General features: G+C 37.6%; 2 protein-coding genes across 8 annotated transcripts; both read left to right on the top strand.

Moving 5' to 3' along the window:
- Positions 1-4,475: 4,475 nt before the first annotated feature.
- Positions 4,476-12,955, top strand: LOC111261316 (aldehyde dehydrogenase, dimeric NADP-preferring). 2 transcript variants are annotated; one of them, XM_022834705.2, is made up of 9 exons: positions 4,476-4,648; positions 7,112-7,304; positions 8,768-8,909; positions 9,123-9,484; positions 9,831-9,986; positions 10,303-10,527; positions 10,668-10,901; positions 11,225-11,484; positions 11,690-12,955. In XM_022834705.2, exons 3-9 carry the CDS (start codon positions 8,807-8,809, stop codon positions 11,901-11,903), a joined length of 1,554 nt encoding a protein of 517 aa, XP_022690440.1. In that variant the 5' UTR covers positions 4,476-4,648; positions 7,112-7,304; positions 8,768-8,806; the 3' UTR covers positions 11,904-12,955. The 2 variants fall into 2 exon arrangements, with proteins under 2 accessions (XP_022690440.1, XP_022690439.1); XM_022834704.2 differs by lacking the exon at positions 7,112-7,304 and having other exon boundaries at positions 4,479-4,648.
- Positions 12,956-15,744: 2,789 nt separating this feature from the next.
- Positions 15,745-23,351, top strand: LOC111261315 (aldehyde dehydrogenase, dimeric NADP-preferring). 6 transcript variants are annotated; one of them, XR_015311453.1, is made up of 10 exons: positions 15,745-15,812; positions 18,431-18,572; positions 18,847-19,208; positions 19,450-19,605; positions 19,866-20,090; positions 20,200-20,433; positions 21,601-21,860; positions 22,087-22,304; positions 22,502-22,591; positions 23,115-23,351. XR_015311453.1 is itself a non-coding variant. In XM_086968643.1 (9 exons), the coding sequence occupies exons 2-8, from the start codon at positions 18,470-18,472 to the stop codon at positions 22,298-22,300; spliced, it is 1,353 nt and encodes a 450-aa protein (XP_086824769.1). In that variant the 5' UTR covers positions 15,745-15,812; positions 18,431-18,469; the 3' UTR covers positions 22,301-22,316; positions 22,502-23,351. The 6 variants fall into 6 exon arrangements, 4 of the variants coding, with proteins under 4 accessions (XP_086824769.1, XP_022690437.1, XP_022690435.1 ...); XR_015311452.1 differs by having other exon boundaries at positions 22,087-22,316; XM_086968643.1 differs by having other exon boundaries at positions 21,601-21,659; positions 22,087-22,316; positions 22,502-23,351.
- Positions 23,352-23,419: the final 68 nt, after the last annotated feature.

Here is a 23,419-nt window from a genome sequence, read left to right as displayed (position 1 = left end):
GAATAATGAACGACTAAATTCCGTATGAACAGATCAAAACGGTCCATAGACCATAGACATTGCGTCAGCTGAAAAACGATATCTGGTAAAAATGTCGATTTAGAGATCAATTAATGATGGTGAAATACGCTATCTTTGATTGCTCATGGTATGCAATTTATGAGGCATCATGCACGGAAGCCTAATCAGTAGAATAATACGACGAAGTGCTTCGAGTTCAAATACAAGCTGAGCGATCGCCATATTTGGCAAAGGCTTTCTAAAGTCGACTTCGTTTGTACAAATATATTTATATATATCCGCTCCCGTTTTTTGAAACAGGTGAAATGTAAAAAGAATAAGCTTTGGCTAATGAATAAGTATACCTAATTATTATTGTTAAATGATCCGTTGATTATTATTTTTGTGCATGGAAACCTTATTTAGCCTTATATATTCAATACATTCGCGATACTTCTGCAGGTAAGCACTCATCCCCTCCGCAACTATTTGCACACACACAATGTAATAGACAGTGGTATGACTACACATACAGTAATGAACTACACTCAACTTACTATGTAAACATAAGTTGCTGAAATGTCTAAGCATCAACTAAGACTAAACGGCTTTATAAAGTTCACGCATTTACCGAAGTTCCGTCCACACAGTTTTATTTAGCTTGCAAGTTTGCACAAAAAGTTAATATCTAATTTATAAAGTTTCAAGTAAATAACAATTTTATTGACTCTACTGTAAATAGGCACGGTAAGCGCTGCGCTAATCGCATTTTGTGCTTTCATTTATTCAATCGCGTACTTTTTAACAATTGCTACGGATAACTGTCACAGGCAGTAAACGTGCGTCCGTTAAACCTTAATGTCTATGACACATTTCATAGTAAGAAAAGCTAACCGAGCATATGAGAATGAGTTACCTAAATACAGACATTGGTGCGTTAGAGAGAATTGACATTATACGCGAACTAAGATCGAATCAATTTGTTGGTGTTTATTTATTGCGGGAAAGTGTTGATATTCCAACATTACTGTCCGAGTTCGTCATTGTTATTAATATTCACTGACTATCATACTGAAACTGTAAGCACGGAAATCGAACTGGAAATTGATGGTCGTCGTCTTTTCGTACAGTACAGAGAAAATGTGCTTAATCACAGAGAAACTTTGGGTTGCGATGGGTCTGAAAGCATGCCACCCAGTCTTAGGAAATAAAACATTTGTTGGATTTTATTGGTTGGATTCACTAATCGTACTATTCGCTACAGTAGGACAAACAGTTGCGTTTTTTTTTTTTATTGAGTCTTATAAGAGCTTCCGTAGAGCACTTTTATAACGCCAAATTAAGTAAAGTGTTGTCGCCAAAACTATCCAGGTTTACCTTTTTCTTCACAATCGATATTAACGAATGTTTCGTGCGTTTTTATGCCAACTGGAGCGATTTCAATAGATTGCGTAAAATGTATCCGCACTGCGCATAAGTATCCCTTAATTTGTAATATAGGATGATAACTACTGCTATTGTCCATACGAGTTAGCAGATTTGGACAGAAATCAGAGCAACATCGAGGTGATCTTGGTTTGAATATAGACGTAATCACATTTTGATCTTCCACCAAAAATACAATATAGAAAACAAATGTTAATAAAATATATGATAGTAGCTTCTTTCCCCCTTGATAAGATAGATAGTATTGTACCGCGTAGCCCCTTGAAACAAAGGTATCGAAGTTTGTAGTAGAGGCAATAGCCGAGAGTCACCTACCTACACGAAACACCTTTTTGCTATCGACAAATCACTTTTCCTGTATATTGCTACGCGTTTATTTGTTTTCAACGTTTTGGCTTTGCCTACTAATGCAACGAATGGGGAGCTCCCCTCGTGTTCCTCCTTTTCCCTCGCTTCTCTACTGTCCGTCATTCAACAAGGTTATTGTTTATTTAAACTCATATAGTCGACATCATATCGCATAAATGAAAACTGCCCCACAAAATAGTCCCTTAATTAGCTGATCTCTAATTATGAATGGCAGCGGCGATGATAGAGGATAATTTGGCAGCAAAAACAGCGACGTAGTTTTGCATTTGTTCTTCATTATCTATGGTCTCTATCATTTTTTAATACGCTTGTGCATAGCTACTCTCGTTGCAATTCAGAAGACCATAATTATTACTTCTATTATCGCATCATTACAAATGTAGATAATAGTGAATTTAATAAGGTGTGAGCAAATAAAGGCGCCAAGCAAATGCCATAGTTGATTTATTAAGCGCGTGCAGTAACGAATCGAAAATAGGTAGCATATAAAACAAGTAGCATATGATGAGTGTACACGTACGAATGCTGATCACAAACTAGATTACGAAAACAGTGTCTAAACTGTCGTATGAAGCTGCAAAGTGACTCTAAAAAGTCAGGTTGCCTTCAAAATTATGAATAAGTAAGTATCTACCGAAATAAGGCTTCGACACATTTATTATATACTATAAGGACGTTGCCCTTATGTTAGACCTTATTGTTTCGGTTAGGTAAATCGATTAATGTAAATAACTGTATGACATTGTCAACAAACTGTCTTCGTCTCCGTGCTTCAATTGGTAGTTCGGTATCATCGTCAGGCATTTTATCAAACGGCTGGCTTCGGCCACGAAACAAACCATGTCTATACCCGAGGGCGGACTGAAATCGCAGCATGTCCCAAAGCATTAGCCTGTCACGGGGACGAGCAGTTCCGTTTCGTATGTCATTAACGACGTACGCCAATGTAACAACTATATTTAGAATCTTGTTTTTCTCTCGAATAGGATGCGACGTATATTTTCTATCAACCTACTGAACCGATGAATACCGCTAAGAAACAACGCTACCGTGTACCCATTCCAATACTGGGAATAAATAATTAGGACGGGAGACCTTTGAGTATTCTACTGCCATACAGCATTCTGCCGCACTGAAAATTCGTAATCTGGCAATAAAAAACACGCGGTTCTCCCTATATTTAACATGACAAAGGCGAATTTTTTTAATAAACTTACTAAGCTGATTTCAATAAAGGATAGAGAATAATCTGAACAGCTCAAAATAACGGTAGGCGCTCACTTGTAACTTTGAGAATTACGCAGTCTTTGTATTGCGTGTGATACACCTGTTAATAAATAAATTATTGTATTCGGCCGCTGTATGATTTATGCCTGTGCGGCAAAGCCCTTATGCCGTTATCAAGAGTACGGGCAGCATATATTGATATGAAACTATTATCACAACCGACATTTGTATGCAGATCGTCACTCCATCCTGAATTACATAGCATAAATCAAGTCCGAAATGAAGGACAATGATCTCAACGTAGTAGAACTTTGCGCTTTATTTCGCAGAACACAGCCGTTCATAATTTATCTGTTGAAGATAGCGTCTGCATCGATCGAACTCCACTTTCTCTTCGACGTTTGTCTTGATGCTGAATGTAAAAAAACTGTTGAGAGATCGTTGAAAACAGTTCGGGCGATGATAATGGTTCACTCGTCCGTGAGACTTTCCTAAAGAGACCGTTTTTTTCATGCGTGTAACTGATATATTTAAATCTTACATAGCAACTTCGTGCAGCAGCAATAGTTATAGTTAATCTTTTATTTAACAAATCGACACTTTCAACAGGTTTCTACGAAGTTTTCCACGAACACCTACTATTTCTGCAGATTTCGCAGAAACAAGAAAAGAATTTGTCAATATGATTGATGTTTAGCGTGTATCTTTAAAAAAAAAAGACGCTTTTTTCTATGAAAATGTTGGCTCTAGTTGGTGATCTGAATAAGACCAATAAATATTATCCGTACAAAATTTTTCTAACTGATTTAACTGATTAAGTTATAAGTAACCTCTATTTCACCTGGGAATACTAAACCCGAAACACTGGTACTGCGAAACTTTTTTTCAATTTTCAAGTAAATGAACTGAGATTTTGAGAGACCCTTCAATCCTGTTTCATTAGCTCCTCTTTGTCAGCTTTGCGTTTCCTAAATAATCCATATTTCGCTCCTCAGATATCAATAATATTCCTAGCCCATTGAATGATGAAGTTCGCTCGCTTATGTAATGTGGATAGTAAGTGGATGTTTTCTTTAAATAATTTACCGAAACTGCGTTGTCTTGGCCTCGAACTAATTGGACATATTTTGCTGCCATTGTTTGGCCTCAAGGCTCCTCACGCCCTTTCCATTTTCCCTTGCCCTTAAATTTCATTGAGCAGTGACATCGCTGTCTCCTACTGGTTGATACGGGCCCGCAATCCAACGAACAGCGGCTACCGACGTAGCTAGTCATGTAGTATCCGACCTCTATGATGTAGTGGTCGTTAGATGTTGCGTTCTCAAAACCAACAGTCCGCCAGGCATTCGAACATTGCCGCCACGTTCGACGAAATATTTTTAACGACAAGGCGAGAATGAAAGCGGCGTATATCTGGCTAATCAAACGCTAGTAGGGGTCTTACTGTCACAAGCCGATTATTGACGGCGCTTCTGCTGATAGCCTCAGAAAGCTACACAGAGCAAGTAGGCAACCACCCTCTGAGTAAATAACAGAGAATGGAAACTTGATAGAGTTTTATCGATACGTTCTGAAGAGAACAGGACAGCTGGACGTCAACTGAATGGTTTGTGGCACCACATAGATTGATTTAGTGAGTTGTTTATTGGCCTTGAATGTTAGCGGTATTGGTTATGCGGAGTTTGAAATTTTTTTTTCGAATCACAGATACCGTTATGTGTGTGTGTGATAGGGACCACATTTTAATATGTGATTGTGCGTATATGATAAGAAGCGGCCTTCTGGGCCTGACATCCGAGCACTCACGCATAGAAACAATAATACAGACTTATTACTATCCAATCTCGTGTGTATTTATGTAGTAGTCTATCTGTGGATCGTATTGTTGCGTTTAATTTATATATATATATATATATATATATATATATATATATATATATGAAGTATCTATATAATAGATAGATAGAAAGTGTTCGATGCTTCGGTACAGTAGTAGTAACTTAATACAACTTATTAGAGAGTACTTTGTCGGATTCTGACATGCATTTGAAGTTAACACATCATTGAAGATATTATAAAAACGTGCACTTGTAGGCCTAAAAATAATTTCGACTATTTTAAAACAATATGTATATAGTATCAAATGGCTAAACTTGTGTAGCGTGTCATGTGTCTCAAAAAATATATGTTTACTTAAACTGTATTGTGAAGAATGAGATGCATGTACATTTACATGTCCTTTGGAATATTTGTGCTCAGTAACTATTGGCTTTGCAAAAATTGCGCTTTAAGGCATGTTGAGTAAAGCTCTACCCCCTGCAAATAAGCCTTAGATATTCGTTGGGATGTTGCCCGATTCACTTGATAAAGTCGAGTGTACGAATTGCGGTTCTGAAAAAATAATATCTCTGCGTATTTGCTTGCCAGATTATGTTGGTTGTCATGCTTAGATAAAAACCTTTGGCCGGACGATAAACTACTAACAGTGCTGAAAATTTTCTGGGATATTTGGTTCTATTCTTTGTCTATTTATATATGCCTCGATGATGCTGAACGTCTTCTGACAAGAATTCGATGTGATCGAAGTAGATTGTCTTACTGCTTTTTGACCTTCTATGCTTTTCAACGGACTATGCCAAAGAATCAACCATATAAACCCAAGTCTACGCATCTGTTATGATGGGAATGAAATCATTATAGTCTCGTTCTTACTCGGGTGTGTCTAGAGTATACACAAAAGAGCTACTTAGTTGATTTACTTACTTTAGTTTCGTTTATTGACTTAGAAGAGACGATGGATGGACGAGCTACAGTATCCGAGACCAATGTATTGTACGCGTATCTAAAGAAAGAGATAACAGAAGTGTTTGTGGAAATCTCTATCTTATTTGTCTTTTAGTCATATTCGTATGTTCTTAAAGGTCAGACTTTCATATCGGTAGAAGATTCAAAATATTAGTATATATATATAAATGTATAAGAAAATATATACATTTGATTCTCTTCCAACGGAACATGTCAGCATTGTGTCTGCTACGGTTGAAGAATTTGTCGTATCGGTTATGAACTTCGATGAAAAACCATCAGCAGTGTTAATGTAATGTAGACACTTTAAATTTTCTTATATACGATTTAGGCATTCTATACATTGATTGCTATTATGTTACAAACAAACACATTTGGGTTAGGAAAAATAGCACGAACGAACAACCTCCATTCGAGCTTTTATACGTCACATTTTTTATTCAAATTGCGTGAGAATCAATTTTGTCAGATGATTTTGGAACGTTGCTTACTTGCATACTACTATCTAAAATGTCAATCGTAACCTTTCAAAACAAATACGCATCAAAACCTATATGCTGAGGTAGAGAAGAGATATAGCTGTATATACATGCTTTATGCATGTTATCGTCGTAACGCTGAAATTGGTCTGAAATTAAAAATATTCGTGTCCTTTATCGCGGTACAAAGTAATTTCAGCTTTTACAAAGAAAAAACTATATATAGTAGTACTGCATTTTTGCAAATTTCATAGCGGTTTTTGCATTTCTTCGGACCTAAATTCGGCATCTAAGTTCTTAGTTTACATTTCTATAGCCCATAGATTGTTAAGGCTTTGTTTACCAAAAACGCCTAATACTTAAGAATTAGTATCGAATCAAAAATATATTCGTTTAAAATGTCAACATTTATCCTCGTATGAATGTAGGTGTAGATATCTAAGTGTGACGGACATTAATGCGAAGTTTGACCAGTTGTTGATAGGTGCATCCATATAATATACGACAGCGGTAGTAATGCGTAAGTTAATATATACATGTGTTGAATACATGGAGATTACCTACAATAGCATTTTTTATAAATAGAAAATATTTCGATAGTTGAGCGTTTGAAGAATAGGTTGGCTGAAGCCTGTACCATTGGCAATAGAACTCGAACAAATAATGCTTAGTAAGGCGTGCTGCGATTTATTTGTACACAGTCTACCGAAAAAGTGCGCTATCTGTGTTGCTTTAATCAGCGTTAGATATGTGTCACTAAACAGTTATGTGTTCTCGAAACCTAGCGACAGTTAAGCGTACTTTCAAATAAACTGAAGACAAACTGGACACCTGGAGAGAGGTTTATTACAACGAAAGAGTTCTCATAGTCCATTTCTGGCTGTGTACGTGTGGAACGAGCGGACCGAAGCAGAATCGATCGTCGCTTCCTATGAACGACATACAAGCAGCTGGCTCGTCGGATCTTGCTAGAACAAAGTACGAATTCCATTAAGCCAATAGCCTATCTATAATATTAAAAGGGACACGAAATCTCACTCGAATAGCTTACAAGATAGGCAAATTAAGAATAAGATGTATATCCTGATATTCAGTTAAGGAAGGATCGAGGAAGAGCTCCATCTCACCTTGATAGGCGTAAAAAGGCACTGATCGTTGCAGATTTGGCATCTCTTACCCGTATTCGTATCTATGGTACGATCGGCTTCGTACGGGTAAATCATTGACTATTTAGCTTTTAGTCCATTAGATTATGTAGGCGGATTTGATATACGGGTAAAAAACATAGTTCCGTTTTCGTTCTGAAAGCAAAGCAGTATTTAGCCTCTGTAGAAATTTGTGTTTATGGTAGCGAACGTTGTTGTCGGGTTTAGTTGAATCGGGCCACTGTTATCTTTGTACTTGCCAATATACTACATAATGTATTGAAATTCTCAATGGTGACACGTTTTGTCTCAACAAAAAATAGTTAATTCAATTCGCTACATCTAGCCACAATTTTTACTAATAATAGATTAAGCAAAAACCTGTGTAACTTGTAAAAATGTTAGATTGTTATTGTATTGGACGGTCTTGCATATCGGTTTATTGTCGTAGCGGGAAGTATCACATAACAATAGACCACATGACATGTTTTACACGGAAAATGTTCCTAACTTAGCTCTTAATCGATAGCCCTCCTTCTAAGATCGGTCGTCACTTTAGGCTTTGTGGGTGCTAAAGCAGAATCTTCACAGCTGCTTATTTAATAATCGAATTAGCTCTCATGGAGCATTGTCTATTGCATCGAAAAACATTTAAATACGTTTAGAATATTCCTGCCTATTTCGTTTTGTGTTAATGGATAGTAAACAGTATGTTGTGTCTATGTAATCTGTATCTGATGCAACCAGAATAATTAATGAACCTTGCAGTACGTATAGTGTATTTATTAAGTTGACATGTTTTCAACGAATCATTGCCGCATGGTGACTTTTACCGAGGCGAGCGAAAAAAGCTAGATCTAATGTTGGTTGCTGCCAGTTAGACCTTTCGTTATATTACGTGTATTTTTTATTACTACTACTAAGTGCTCAATTATTTAGTTTTTATTTGTCGGTAAAAATGAACAGGTTGAAATTGAATGAAGTAGCACATCTGACGCTGAGATCCCATTTTTTTGACTGAGCTATTTCCCAATTGCCCCGCAAACGTTTGAAGTACTCTAACCTTGAGGCTTAAGTTTGCCCTTGAACATATGTTTAGATAATACGCTATAATCAATTACATTTTAATTAGCACAAGTGGATGTTTGTTTTATTTGGTGCAAATGGCCAACTTGAAGTGCAGTTGATTTCAACACATGGGCTCGATGAGATCAGTAATCTGCAGTACAGTCTTATGGTAGATATGGTAACACTAAGTATTAACAAATAATTAATCATGTGCTGCCATCATTTTAGGTTTTTCTGCCAGAAGGTGACCAGACATAACTGTACAAGATGTCGAATTTAGTCAGGCCGTTTCATGTCCTTGGTGTGGACGAAGCTATTCGAACAAATTACACTGACCAGCTCAATAAACTGCGTCAAACCTTCGCTTCAGGTACCATCATTTAACTACCACATTTAAAAAGGCGATAAACGCTCAGATTAGTGGCATAGATTAAACAACGGGCTTCACAGTTGATCAGATTTAACCAGTTCCTCCGGTATAGCCAACTTTATTGTGAATATTATATTCACACGATGGTTCTTCTTGCTCATGTAACTATCTGAGAGTGTTTCTTCATATTTCGTCACGACTATCTATGTGCAGGACGTACAAAAACCGTCAAATGGCGTAAAACTCAACTCAAGGCTTTGCTACGCTTCCTTGAAGACAACAGCGATCTTCTCGTCAAGGCATTGGACAGCGACATTGGCAAAAACCGTCAAGAATCGTTGCTTTTTGACATCGGATTAGCGGTTAATGATGCCAAGGGTGCCATTATGGAGCTTCACAACTGGGTCAAGCCAGAGCCTACGGCCAAAAGTGTGCTGACCGTGTTTGATAAACCATATATCTGGAACGAGCCTTTGGGGGTTTGCCTCATTATGGGAGCTTGGAACTACCCCGTGCAATTGCTGATTTCTCCCGCGGTCGGCGCGATTGCCGCAGGAAACAGCGTCGTATTCAAGGTTAGTTGTATACACTTGCATATCCATGAATAGTTCAGCTTCTCCAATTGTCGTGGTCCTGTTAATTTCTAATACGGATTTGATCACTAAATCACTGGTTATTATAAATGTACAAAAGAGCAGATACTAAGTTAGTTATGCAAATATATTTTATAAATTTACTAAACTTTAACACGTTTTATCTTCAAATGATATTTTTGTACATAGATTTTTTTCTATTATACTGGTGTTTATTTATGCATATATTATACTACTACGCAACTATGAAACTCTAGAAACTACGCAATATTTTTAGAAGCCAAGACCTATTCTAATACCCATATACATTTGTATATTACATTTTTAGCCCTCTGATTTAGCTCCAGCAACTGCGGCCGTTATGGAAAAGCTAACGTCATACCTTGACCCAGACGCTTTTCTGGTAGTTAACGGTGGGATCGCCGAAAGCAATGAGCTGCTCAAGGAACGATTCGATCATATCTTTTACACAGGATCTATCAACGTAAGTATAACACATGAATAGGAAAAACAAAATTTATCTGCCTCGTAGTTTAGTTGGTCGCATTGATTCTTACTAATGTGATTTTCGATGGCTATTTATGCCTTAAAATTACCGCAATGACTGTGATGATAAAATACGAAAAGTATGCGATTCAGATAAAATCATAGTTTATTTCTTGCAGCATCAGCCATCGTATCAAGTGGCTTAACTGCTGGCAGTTTTCATCGTATCCAGGCCGCTGTCATCTTTGGTTATTTATATTTCGGTTATTTTATATTATTTCGAAATTAAGTGCTAGTTCTTTCATGTTATTTAGGTGGGTAAGATTATCCACAGCGCTGCCCAGAAATACCTGACACCAGTCGTATTAGAGCTAGGAGGCAAATCACCCGTCTACATTGACACGAGCACGGATTTAGACCTTGCCGCGAAACGCATTATGTGGGGTAAACTTGTAAACGCTGGCCAAACCTGTGTTGCGCCTGACTACATTCTGTGTCATGAAAATATCTACGACAAGTTCATCGACAAATGCAAGAAGGTTCGTATTATATTTTCTAGAACAGAACAGTGCTGTCCAAGGTCTTAAACCCGAGTCTGCAGACTTCAAAGAAGTGGAAGAAACGCTGTGTAAACCTATAGTAAGTTTTTTTTATTCTGTTCAATTATAATCTTTTACAGACGGTTCACGACTTCTACGGTGATGATCCGAAGAAGGCGAAGGAGTATGGACGCATTGTAACAAGCCGTCACGCGAAACGCCTAGAAGATATGATCCAGGGTGCGGATATCGTTCTCGGTGGCGAAGTGGATACAGAAGCACGTTATGTTGCTCCCACGATTATTAGAAACGTCAAAAAAGACGATCCCATTATGCAGGAAGAGATCTTCGGCCCTATTTTACCAGTCGTTAAGGTATAAAACTGTCTATGTACTATATATCCATTGCTTTTACGCATGCTAAAAATATCTTTAAAAGAAGAAAAAAAAATATATATATATTGAACTCAAGTTCACTATCTTCCGGCAGGCATCACACCTTCAGGGGACTCTGTAAACGAGTTTTTAGCTGGCAGGTTTGTTTGTAGAATTGTGTAATGCGTATGGATACGTAAAATATTCACACAAAATATATTAAGCTCCTTTATTATCTAAATGTCAACCAAATATTGTTGATAAGCTTGAAACTAATCCGAGGTATTATTTGATACGGATCGTTGCTTGGTTTTTTACGATAGGTGAAGGATATGTCCGAAGCTGTTGAATTCATTAACAGCCGTGACAAACCGCTTACATCGTATGTGTTCTCTAAGAATCAGAAGGTCATTCGTAGTTTTATTAATGATACAACAGCTGGTTCGGTGTGTGTCAATGACGTCCTCGTGCATCTATCCGTAGACTCACTCCCGTTCGGTGGAGTTGGCAATTCAGGTATTGGCCGTTATCATGGCAAATACACGTTCGATTGCTTTTCGAACAAAAAAGCTGTCCTTCTCAGGTACGGTTATTTCTGATCACCGTTTGCAGCCTTGTTTACGACTATTAAAACATATAAATTATCGTATTATTCTCCAAATCGCTATCAATAATTTATCTGCATACGTTGTGTGGGTACTTTCAAGTTATTCGAACTAGTTAGCAAACCAAATTCCTACCGTGTCAAAACAGAATTCGCCATTGGTGTTTTTCTACTGTTACAACAGGAACTTCAACCCGGTGGGCGAATATCTCGGCTCAGTCCGTTACCCGCCACATACGGAATCAGGCTTGACACTGTTCCGACACCTTCTGGCAAAGCGGGCCAATCCATTCCGTTACGCCTGTTATGTGGCACCTTACGTTATTGGAGCAGCTATCGGAGTTGGTGGAACTGTCCTCTATCAATATCTAACCATGGCAAAGGAACATAGGCACTAATCAGGTAGGACACAGTCTTCGGGTGAGAGACACTTTTTTCATCGGTCTCTTTCAAACAGTTTAAGGTGAATAAAAGGACGTAGTGCTAATCGATCGTCATCGTTTTTTTATAACTTCGAATCCGATATATTCCATTAACTTACTTTTTTTCTCTCTATTTTACTAGACCGTACTGCACATGATCCTAAAAAGGCTCGAGCAAGCAAAACAGTTAAACATTTTCGATCTTCATTAATGTGCTCAGGATTGACGGTCTCGCAGGTGGTCAAGAATAGTGAAATAGTTTGATGGATTCGTTATTCCTAAGTCGTTGTATTGTACTGATTGTTTTTACAGTCAATCAAATGAAACTGCTATTATATGGTCAAATAATGGCCTCACACATTGAAAAACTCATTTGATTATGTTGGAGTATCAGAGTGAAGATAAGTACAGTCATAGGAGCATTGAATATTAAGCGATTATAAAAACGAATAAGACCTGGTTAACCGATCGTGTACCCATAGCCTGTGCCTTCATATTACGTCTGTATATTTATCTGTTCTTATAAGCGACATAAAAACCTTAATCAAAACCGTAACTTCGTATCGCCCGATAAGCTATACATGAATTCCGTTCCTATTTTTTCTGCAGTTTTGTCGCTGTATGAATTGCATTAATACAGAAGACCTGGTTGGAGCTTATGCAGTAATGGTGACAGATGTCGTTGAAATTATTATTATCCTACTACGTATAAAATGTTTCCTAAAGAGTATTATCAGTAGTTTTTTTTTGTAAAGGAGGAGCCGATTGATTTTAGTTAGCCTATATCATCTTTGACCATTGATCCTCTATTAATAGAATTTTAACTGTTTTTAAGAAAAAAAATTACGAAGAGAAGAAATATTGACATAGCAGACAATTCGCAAACAACCTGTTTGACCTGAGATTTATTGAAGCATTAGTAAAATGTGATAATGTCTAATTTAAAAAGGTGATCGCCATCGAAAAAAAAAACACATGACTTTACTTGTTTCAACTACTTATAACTAATAAAAATATAACAAAAACAAGTACGTGTTTTATTTATATTTTATATATCGAATTTTTATGTCAGCTTGCTTTCGGAAGTGGAGATAATAGAGCACTCGCTGATATCGCTAAACTTATCTACGTAAATCTAGACATATAATATATACAATATAATAGTTTGTATTATTGATGAATTCAGGTATCTATTACTCCCGGAGTGTTCCATTGTACCCGTACTGCAATTTATAAAAGTGTTGCGGTTTCTGGAATTGCCCCTATTATTATTCATTTGTTGTTAATATACATTTCATTTATTTCAATCAATATAATTACCTGGGTATAAACAAGAAACTTGTACAATCTTTGTTTTTCTTTTATATTGCACAATCCGCAAGATAAAGCCCTTGCCAGCGACCACATTACCGCCAGACAATCTTCGAACCATTTTGTTTTGCTCTGTTTTTGTATTGTATTGCGAAGAGCTATATAGCAAGTAACCCCCTCTATTGAATCAGGTTCTAACGAAGATATCTTCTCTAGTACTACGGACGGGAGTGAACGGTGGTCGAGAGTGCCTGTTTGGGCCTTAGGGAATAGAACAATTTGAATAGAATGTACAATAAAAAAAAAACTACTGTATAAAATATGAGACCGAATTCGAGTTTTATTTTACTTATTTTAAGTTGTCGAAAAAGCATTGTCTGTTTTTTTTTGAGCAGTTGGCTTTAAGGTCTATCAGGCCGATGAAGAAAGTCTCGATGTTTATGGTCAAGATGAGTTATCAAAGAAAACGGCTCAAATATGGTTAGTTGGTTTTTGATTTGGTATTTTCGATTTGAAAAATGCTCCTCGTAGTGGTCGCGACAAAGAGTCGAAGATTACTGCGAAAGTTAAGATACGTGAGTCCAGTTCATTGGCGATATCATAGACATCGCCAATGAACTGAACATACATTACTAACCCGTTTTAAATCATTTGAAAGAGTCGGTTATAAAAAGCTCGATATTTGATAAGACACACTGACGCCAAAAAAAATCCCGATCCTATTCCCACCTACGAAGCTTTGTAGAAATGCAGCCATTTATGAAGCGATTGAATCACAAGCAATGAAAAGTAGATCATGTGCGACAATAATGTGCACATAAGTAAAAATAAAAAATTTGCTTAATATTCTTTGGCAAAACACGAACTGATACCAAGGAAGATGATGTTACGATAGGATTCGAAAGGAATTGTGTCTTGTGACGAATGATTGATTGGGACCTATACTTCCAACAATGAACAGGGTAACAGCTAGTCACTGAAAAACGTACCGGAAAGGTTCGGAGGAAAGGCTCCTTTCCCAACATGGCAATACCAGACGGCACACATCTTAAGCTAGCCGGCTAAAATTGAGAGAACTCGCACGGGAAATTTTAATGTATACGTCAAATAGCGCCGATCTCGCAATACCAGAGTATCTACCATCTGTTCAGTTCTCCACAAAACTTTGTTACCAGTATTTATTTAATACTGGTCAATGAAAAAATGCAAAAATCACTTGACATTTTTTCGACCAGAAGCCACAGAACTTTCATAGCGATGGGGCTATGGTGTTATCAGAAAAACTACAGGACATCGGCGGTCGATATTTAGTGTAATAATACTATTTTAAAATGCACAAATTGTTTCTTTCTGAAAAACACACAGGAATTTGTCTAACTCAATATGGATAACGGATTACAAAAAAAGAAACATCTACATGCCTTTATCTGTTAAAATCATTGTATCAACTCGACTATATATATGTATATATGGGGTAACACTGGCGTTGTCTTCAGTAAACGGACCAAAGCATTGGATCGTTGCGACTAGCGCTAAATGTATGCTGAAGACTGCCGGTTATTCACTTAAACTGATCATTTTCCAGAAATCAATTATGGTTAGAAAGTGACTGTTTATATTTGAGGCGTAAGCTAAGAGCGACTAACGTAGGTCAAAGACCGGAACTTCTCCATAATAGATAAGATCCCTGTTTGCTTTGGCCTTCTATTACATCTAGAAATTTAGCAGTCATCTCAATATCCGTATTGTTTCATAACACGTTTTTAAAATGCAGTGTCTTGCTGCCGTATTGTGAGCCAGCTCTACCCGTTGGAAGCTTGCCAAAGGCCAGAAGCCTCTTCTGTCACGTTGCTTTAGCCTGGCGGATATTCCCTGATTATAGCACAATGATGATGGCTGCTCCATTGGTATAATGAAATATACTTAGCCTGGCTAGTATTTATCTCTTCGCTGAACAAATGGAAAATGTGTAAGATACAAAAATATTGCGTTTCGTATCATTTAGTTTCTACTTAGCGAATAACAACATAGAGTCATTTTGCAAAAATAACAAACAAATAAAGAAGGTACCTCTGAGCCAACGTTCTTGGTTAAGCAACAAGTATATTCAACAGGTAGGTAGCTCATATATTTAAAACGTTGATATAAAACGTAAGCACTGTTTACCTGCTGTTTTACCGCAAAAGACAATAGTTCAGACCAAAGGGCTAGTCTATTTCTATATAAGCAACACACGTTTCCATTTGGGCAGTCATACCTATTAACGACTGCTTTATACAGGAAAGTGTGTGACTCCGACAGAAGGCAAAATGTCTCTTAGTTTTTTGGCATTAAATACTACGAAGCGTCAAGAACTGAATAGTTACAATGATGACACTGTGCTTATCCGTGAGACCTCTCCCTGAAGACTTAATGGAGACGTAATGCCACACTGGCACCTACAGTTAAATATATCGCAGATCCCTTTTTGTCTTAGTTCAACCACGTATAGCAATATCTTTGTGCGTTTCAGTGATTCTTCTACCTGACGATTCGTTCACGTTACTCCCGGGTGGTGCACAGTTTTATTCAAAAGTAAGAATCTACTATTATATATCTAATGTTTAGAGCGTATCATTGAGAAAAATTGAAGTGAACAAGTACCTTGCCTGCTTGCGTTTTAGAGCGTGTCTATATCTCTGGCAGTAAAGACGATCGGATGTGGAATCTCTAAATTGAATCAGTCATCTAAAATCACTAGTTATAGCTTTCTGGTTTCCAGCTCTATGAGAAACACCGGGCTCATACCATATATGCCCTGACAGTGCGAAAGACGTCGCCCTTATTTCGACATTAAGTCACTCTGGACCTAAGTGCATATTATTCTTCAGTTTACAGCTTGTTTCTCAGCTAATTGGATCGCCTCCTCTAGTAGCAGCGACTCCATGTCGCTTTATCGAAGGCCATAGCCTGTATAAAGTATTGGCTCGCTTGTCTCAGTGAAAGAAACAAGGAGTGCTGCCCGCAGCTATCGCTGTTTTTTTCACTGATGGAGGCCTATGCCACCTTTCGGCAGCGAAACGTTGAACGGCCTGTTGGTGGTATTGTTAGAGAGTTAGCTACATAAATCAAGAATGTTTTCATTGGGAGTAGTCAATTAGAACATGCGGTTACATTTATTTGAAAATTAGGTAACGAATATTTAGCATATCGCAGTTTTTGACATATTAACTAAATATATATTTCGAAAGAGAAGTCGTCTGTGAGAAATTAAATCGCTCATTCGAGGCTTTAATATTTCCACCGTTGGCCTGATATCATAGTGACGATCTTTGAATCAACCTCTTTAGTGCCTTGAAAGGGGCAGTAAAGTCTTTCGATATGTCCTAGTCGCTAAAATCGACCACCCCGATTGGTTTTCAGTAGGTTTTCTAGCCTGTTTCAGTAGGTGCGCATACGAATTTTTTAGTGGCTCAATAAATGCTAAAAGATAACATAATCGGATCCTCTTCATTCGCTTATTTACATAGCATATATTTACCTAATCAAAGATATTTAGCATACCCTAAATTTTGAAGCCATTCTGAAAACTAATTTCGCATATTTTATTAATTGTAAGCTATTCACTGTGTCATGTCTCTTGAAATAACCGGGGGTACTTGATTCGTCTTATGATTACGCGTCTAGTGCGTTCACACGCACGGTGTCCTTCTAATTGTCCGTACGTAAACGCAAGGTAACTATTACTGTTGTCTTTGATTACTGCCATATTTTTTTATTTAATTCTGTTATGAATAGATACATTTTGGATATTTGTTCAGACTGCATTAAATTTGGTTAAAAAAGCCAAATGAGAAAATCGTTGTTCTGAAAAAGAATCGTGCTTTGCGTCGTTCTTGGCGAAATTATAGTGCCTGTTGTGCTGTGACCTAACCTCATAACAGAACGTTCGACTAGGTGCTGCTGCTGAAGATTTTCAGGATCAACGTTGCCACAAGTCAACATAGCATACATACCTAGGTTATAAAAACGAAATGCTGAAGATTCACTATTATGCTGCGGTGTAATTAAAGCATATTTTCCGTACAAGTGATTCGTTCCATCGCTTTTTTCAATCGAACGACAGTATTTAGTGTAACGGACTATACCAAAGAATCAACCATATGAAATGGTGAATCCAGTTAGTCTTAGTTCGTTTGTATCGTTAGAAGAAGAAGCCGCGTAAATGTATATAGCATTTTAATACTAAATATGATTGTTTCACAGGGAAAAAATAGAGCGTCTGTTTTCCATGTAATACACATATATTGTACTGTTCTGTGAGAAATGGAAGTAGTACGATTGGAGAAGAGTAAGCTTTATATATATGCGCCTAAGCATAATTCTGCCAATGACATATCTCAGTGAGGTGAAGTCCAACAATTGTATAGTTGAGATAATAGATGTGGCAAAGAAAAATTTTCTGACAGATTCCATTTGATTTACTTAAAATACGCCATTTAGTTACACAAGGGATCTGCATAGAACAGTTCATATTCACATTTGTGTTTATTTGTGTATACAGTACGTGAAACAGGATCCTCAACTTTCTAATCGTAAACTACTGCCACCAACCTTTAACACTGTATTTTCCGCTGTTGTTAGCTGCCAGTTCACTGTTTTCGCACTAACGAAAAACTTCTTTTTCTTTTCTTGGCAAATTTTAAATGATTAATGATATAGTAGTAAACATTATATATATAAATAGATCTTGTTATCTTATGAGCTATAGCTTATTAAGGTATTTGGGAAAATTTAACATCGGTTTTAATCGTGGGAAATGAACAAAAATATATTTTGTTATATATTGATTTATGTCAATTGGATACGAATTATATAAGCTACATAGAAATATTACTTATATGTGTTTTAGTGCTCCGTTGTTTACCTTTTTTCGTTTTTACAAAAATGAAAAGGTTGAAATTAAGTGTAAAAGTAGCAGGTGTAGTATCGGGATTCCTTTCTCCATCTAAACCTACTCCCAACTCCTCCGCAAAATGTAAATTTTGAAATTTAAGCTTACAAAATATGTTTATATATTTTAGTTTATTCAAGTGGTATTGAAGCCTAATCACTTGCTTGAGTTTATCGAGTTCTATTTATTGTGAATGCGCTAATAGATTTAACTCTACCAGACGGTTGTCGCGTTGTCATTCATACGCTATCTATTCCAGGTTTTTCTATCATAAGGTGTCGAAATAGCGGAGTTTAAGATGTCGAACTCGGTCGAGTCGTTCCATACTTTTGGTACGGATGAAGTTGTCCAAACAGAGTACACTGATCAGCTTAATAAAATACGGCAAACCTTTGCTTCAGGTACAATAAGTTCCCAAACAACTTTTTTATTCAAAGAGGCGATAAATATTGAACAAACAAGTACTACTGACACTTGTGACGCGTCGCAACCTTTAAATCATTACGCTTGATCACAATGGAGCTGAAAATTCTTTGCCTTAATCAATTTTCTCGTAGATGTTTCACGTTCACGTATTGACTATTCAAATCTGCTCACTGAGTTGATTCAGAGTGCTTTTTCGAGTGCGTTTTCTTTCTCATTTTTCACCTTTTTACCACTACTATACAAATACAGGGCGTACTAAGAGCGTTAAATGGCGTAAGACTCAACTTAAAGCTCTTCAGCGCTTTCTTGAAGACAACAGTGATCTTCTCGTCAAGGCATTAGACAGTGACCTTCGAAAAAACCGCCAGGAATCATTGCTTTTTGACATCGAATTTGCTGTTAATGACGTCAAGGGCGCTATTATGGAGCTCCATAACTGGGTCAAACCAGAACCCGCAACCAGGTGTTTAATGGCCGTGATGGATACACCGTATATCTGGAACGAACCCTACGGGGTCTGCCTCATTATGGGAGCCTGGAACTACCCCGTACAATTACTGATCTCTCCTGCGGTCGGCGCGATTGCTGCAGGAAACGCCGTTGTATTCAAGGTGGGTTTCGCATATCCCCCTGCGACAATTAGTTTGCCCTATCCAACTATAATGACACTATTGATTGATAGCATGATCTGGTTACTCACTTAAATAGAGGTACATATATACAAAGACTCTATTGTATTGATGGCCATCTTTGCACTTATCAGGAAATAAAGAAGATGTGAAGCAGCCCAACATCACTGTAAATCAAGACCTTCTCTAATAATCAATGTATTATTGTATATTAAATTTTTAGCCTTCTGACCTAGCCCCAGCGACTGCGGCCGTTATGGAAAAGTTAACGTCATACCTTGACCCAGACGTTTTCCTGGTAGTTAACAGTGGGGTGGCACAATGCACTGAGCTGCTCAAGGAACGATTCGATCATATTTTCTACACCGGATCTACCAATGTAGGCATGATGCATGGATAGCGAAAGTAAAATTGATGTAGTTTTTCGCTAAATACTGTGCCCTGATAATAATCACAATCATTGCGATACTAAAATGGGAATACTGTAAAATACGATCTATTCATCACATATCACATTGTTTCGCTGATGCTCCTACACGGCGACTTGCGGTTCCGCTTATTAACGTAGTTCATCCGCAAGTTGATGTCTTCTTGCATCAACTGGTTAAAAATGGAACAGAAGCTTTCTATGTTCTTCAGGTGGGTAAGATCGTCTATGCCGCTGCGCAGAGGTACCTGACACCGGTCGTGTTGGAGCTCGGAGGCAAGTCCCCTGTATATATTGATGACACTGCTGAACTAAGCATCAGCGCGAAGCGCATTATGTGGGGTAAACTTGTAAACGCTGGCCAAACCTGTGTTGCGCCTGACTACATTTTATGTCCCGAAAATATCTACGATAAGTTCATCGACGAATGCAAGAAGGTTCGTATTATACCTTCTAGAACACAACAGTGCCGCGTCCGAGGTCTTGAGAAGCGTTGTGTAAACCCATAGTAAATTTTCCGTTATGTACGATTATAAACTTATGCAGGCGGTTTACGACTTCTACGGTGATAATCCGAAGAAGGCGAAGGAGTATGGACGCATTGTGACAAATCGTCATACGAAACGCCTAGAAGATATGATCCAGGGTGCGGATATCGTTCTCGGTGGTGAGGTCGATGTAGAAGCACGTTATGTCGCTCCCACGATTATTAAAAACGTCCAAAAAGACGACCCCATCATGCGGGAAGAGATCTTTGGCCCCATTTTACCAGTCATTAAGGTATTAGACTATTATAATAGTTTCACAAAACTTCGCATTGTTAATTATCACGCTTATTTGCTCGGTACGCCACTGTTCTTCCTATGCCTCTTAAAGAGACTAAACTCGAATTCCACACCCAGCGTATCTAAAAAAACCGTTTGCCACTCAAGAATTCACAGAATATCGCGTTAGCTTCTGTGTGGTACAGAAAATTTGTATATGCAAGTCAGTCCCCTCCAAAGCGAGCATTAGTTTCACTTTAATGCCCTCTAACGTCTGCTTTTACCGATTTTGAAATCGAATTAAGCGGGACTCTTCGTAAATGTTTACGCGCCCACTTGACGACCTGGTCCGGTGGACTTTCCCGCTCCTTCTCTAATAGCTCGTGCTTCTTAGCCCATCACTTCCGCTTCCTCTTGTCAAACTCCATCAAAAACAATTTGATTAGCCTGCCGTTCGAGCAACTCTTGTGGTTTGAGTTACCTATGACGCGGTACTAACGCGTCATTTTTTGTATTCCCAGTTCTCCTTATATGTTCAGCTCTCATTACGTGAACAAATTCTCGAAATCACCTTTTTAGGTATAACATTCAGGACCTCTGCATTAGGAATCTAACCGAAGGGTGCCTTGGTGGACATTTTTGAAATTTTCCATCAAGGAACTTCACAAGCAGCTATATCCTTAAGAATAATTTTTTTTCTTTCTAATTCCTCACTTTCTCTTACCTAATATTTCCCTGATTAGTAGCAGAAGGTGGCATGAAAACGTTACTATTGTACCCATTAACCAACAGTCTTGCACTCACGGATGGCAAAAAACGTCGCCATCATGGCTACTAAGATACAGCCGACTGATTTATCTTTGTCATTTGCTAGCGAGAAGCACTGCTTAGAGCCTCCTTGCCCCGCGCTTATAGAGACGTAGATGTGTTATTATTCATATATTGATATTATAATAATCAGCCATATATACATATCTTCAAACTACTGTAAAAGATTGTCCTGTAAATGAATCTATGCGGAAACCCGGAGCTAATTTGTGATTTTTTTTTTATAAGTTAATTTACAGCTGATGACCTTCGAGACATGTACGAATCCAAACAGTAACCAGTTCATTGTTGATAAGCGTAAAACTAATCTAGAATCGATTTCTTTCATTGACTATTGCTTGTTTCTTCGCAATAGGTGAAGGACATGTTCGAGGCCGTTGAATTCATCAACAGTCGTGATAAGCCGCTTACCTCGTACGTGTTCTCTAAGGAGCAGAAGGTCATTCGTAGTTTTATTAATGATACAACATCTGGTTCAGTATGTGCCAATGACGTCCTCGTGCATCTGTCTATAGACTCACTCCCGTTCGGTGGGGTTGGCAATTCAGGCATAGGCCGATATCACGGCAAATACACGTTCGATTGCTTTTCAAACAAGAAAGCCGTCCTTCTCAGGTACAATTATTCATACTCACCGTTTAAGTCACTACTCATGGCTATTAGGACTTGTAAATTATTGTATTATTTTACAAATGGTCAGTAGAAATTCAGCCACGATCGAAGCCTTGTCATTTTCTATTGATCGGACATTTTGTACAACAGTAGGCTAGCAAAATTCCCACTATATCGCATAGAGCTCGCCACCCACCAGACCTAATATTTTTTTCTACTGTCACAATAGGAACTTCAACCCTGTGGGCGAATATCTCGGCTCAAGACGTTACCCGCCACACACGTTTGCGGGCCTGGCTTTGTTCCGACAACTTTTGGCAAAGCGGCCTAATCCATTCCGTTATGTCCATTTTGTAACACCCTACATTATGGCAGTAGTTATTGGAATCGGAGGAACCGTCCTTCATCAGTATTTAACCATGAAGGAAGAGCAGAGACAATAATCACGTAAGACATAATGTTAGTGTTATATATATATATATATATATATATATATAATTAATAAACTCTTTTAGTTATTCCGTTTATTTTGAACTATATAAAACTGGCAAATACAAGTACCATGCTAACTGGTAATGAAAGATTTTCGTAACTTCGAATTTAACTTCCTCCACTAACTCAATTTTCTTTCTGTTCCTCATTAGACCGTACTGCATATGACCTCGAAGGGCCGGAACGATCAAGACATCTGAAACTTCTCAGTACATAAAAACAATAATAACAAAAAATTAAAGGTTGAATATAAGAAAAAAAAGTACGCTTCTGGTTTAGATGCAATATACCTATCGCAAAATACAACAAGTATCTATACAATATGATTCATAAAAAAAATATTTGGTTTTCGCATTACTTCCAGCCAAAAATAGCTCAGCTGGCTTCTTTGTGAAAGTGCTCATTGCTAAGCAATACATAAGTACTTGGGGTTTGATTAATGCTTAAAAACGGAGCAGATGATAGCAATATATAGTACTGCTATATAAGTTCGGCAAACTCAATTTCAATAGGATTAACAGTTCAATAAGTTGGCTCTAGATTCCCGCGTGATATATCTACGTCGAAATATTTGTTAGAAAAAGTAATAAGGAAAAAATCGATACGTTCATAAGGTTTGATGATTAAATCGATTTCTTCAATAAATAATTTGTGCGAATAGATAATGTGAAAGATTTCAGGCTGATTTTGCTGTTTATATGGCTACTAAAAAGTTTTCTTCGTTGCTTTCTATAACCTCGAAGCCTTTTTGGATCTTTTTTTCAGTGAATTTTACAAGTTGAAGTCAGTTAAATGTTTGGTGCTATCGCTACCCTTTGCGTTATTTACAAAGGAGTCCGCCTTCTCTCCCTTAAAATGGTTGTGTGGCAGACGACGTTTGTTTCGACATCTGATCACCAAAGAAAATATTTAGCATCTCTCTAGTGCTGGCCGGCTCTACGGAAGGGTTCTTTACCGATTAATCTGTTTTGTTTTATAGAGAAAATATATGCAAACCCATTAGCTAACGGTGTTTTCAATTTAGTTAGAGACACTTTCTATAAAATTCATTGTCACGGTAGCTGTGTTAG

Source organism: Varroa jacobsoni, unplaced genomic scaffold, assembly GCF_002532875.2.
Source record: "Varroa jacobsoni isolate VJ856 unplaced genomic scaffold, vjacob_1.0 scaffold_545, whole genome shotgun sequence".
Classification (NCBI taxonomy): domain Eukaryota; kingdom Metazoa; phylum Arthropoda; class Arachnida; order Mesostigmata; family Varroidae; genus Varroa; species Varroa jacobsoni.
The sequence above is the reverse complement of the archived record's forward strand: the minus strand, read 5'-3'. Positions and strand labels throughout refer to the sequence as shown.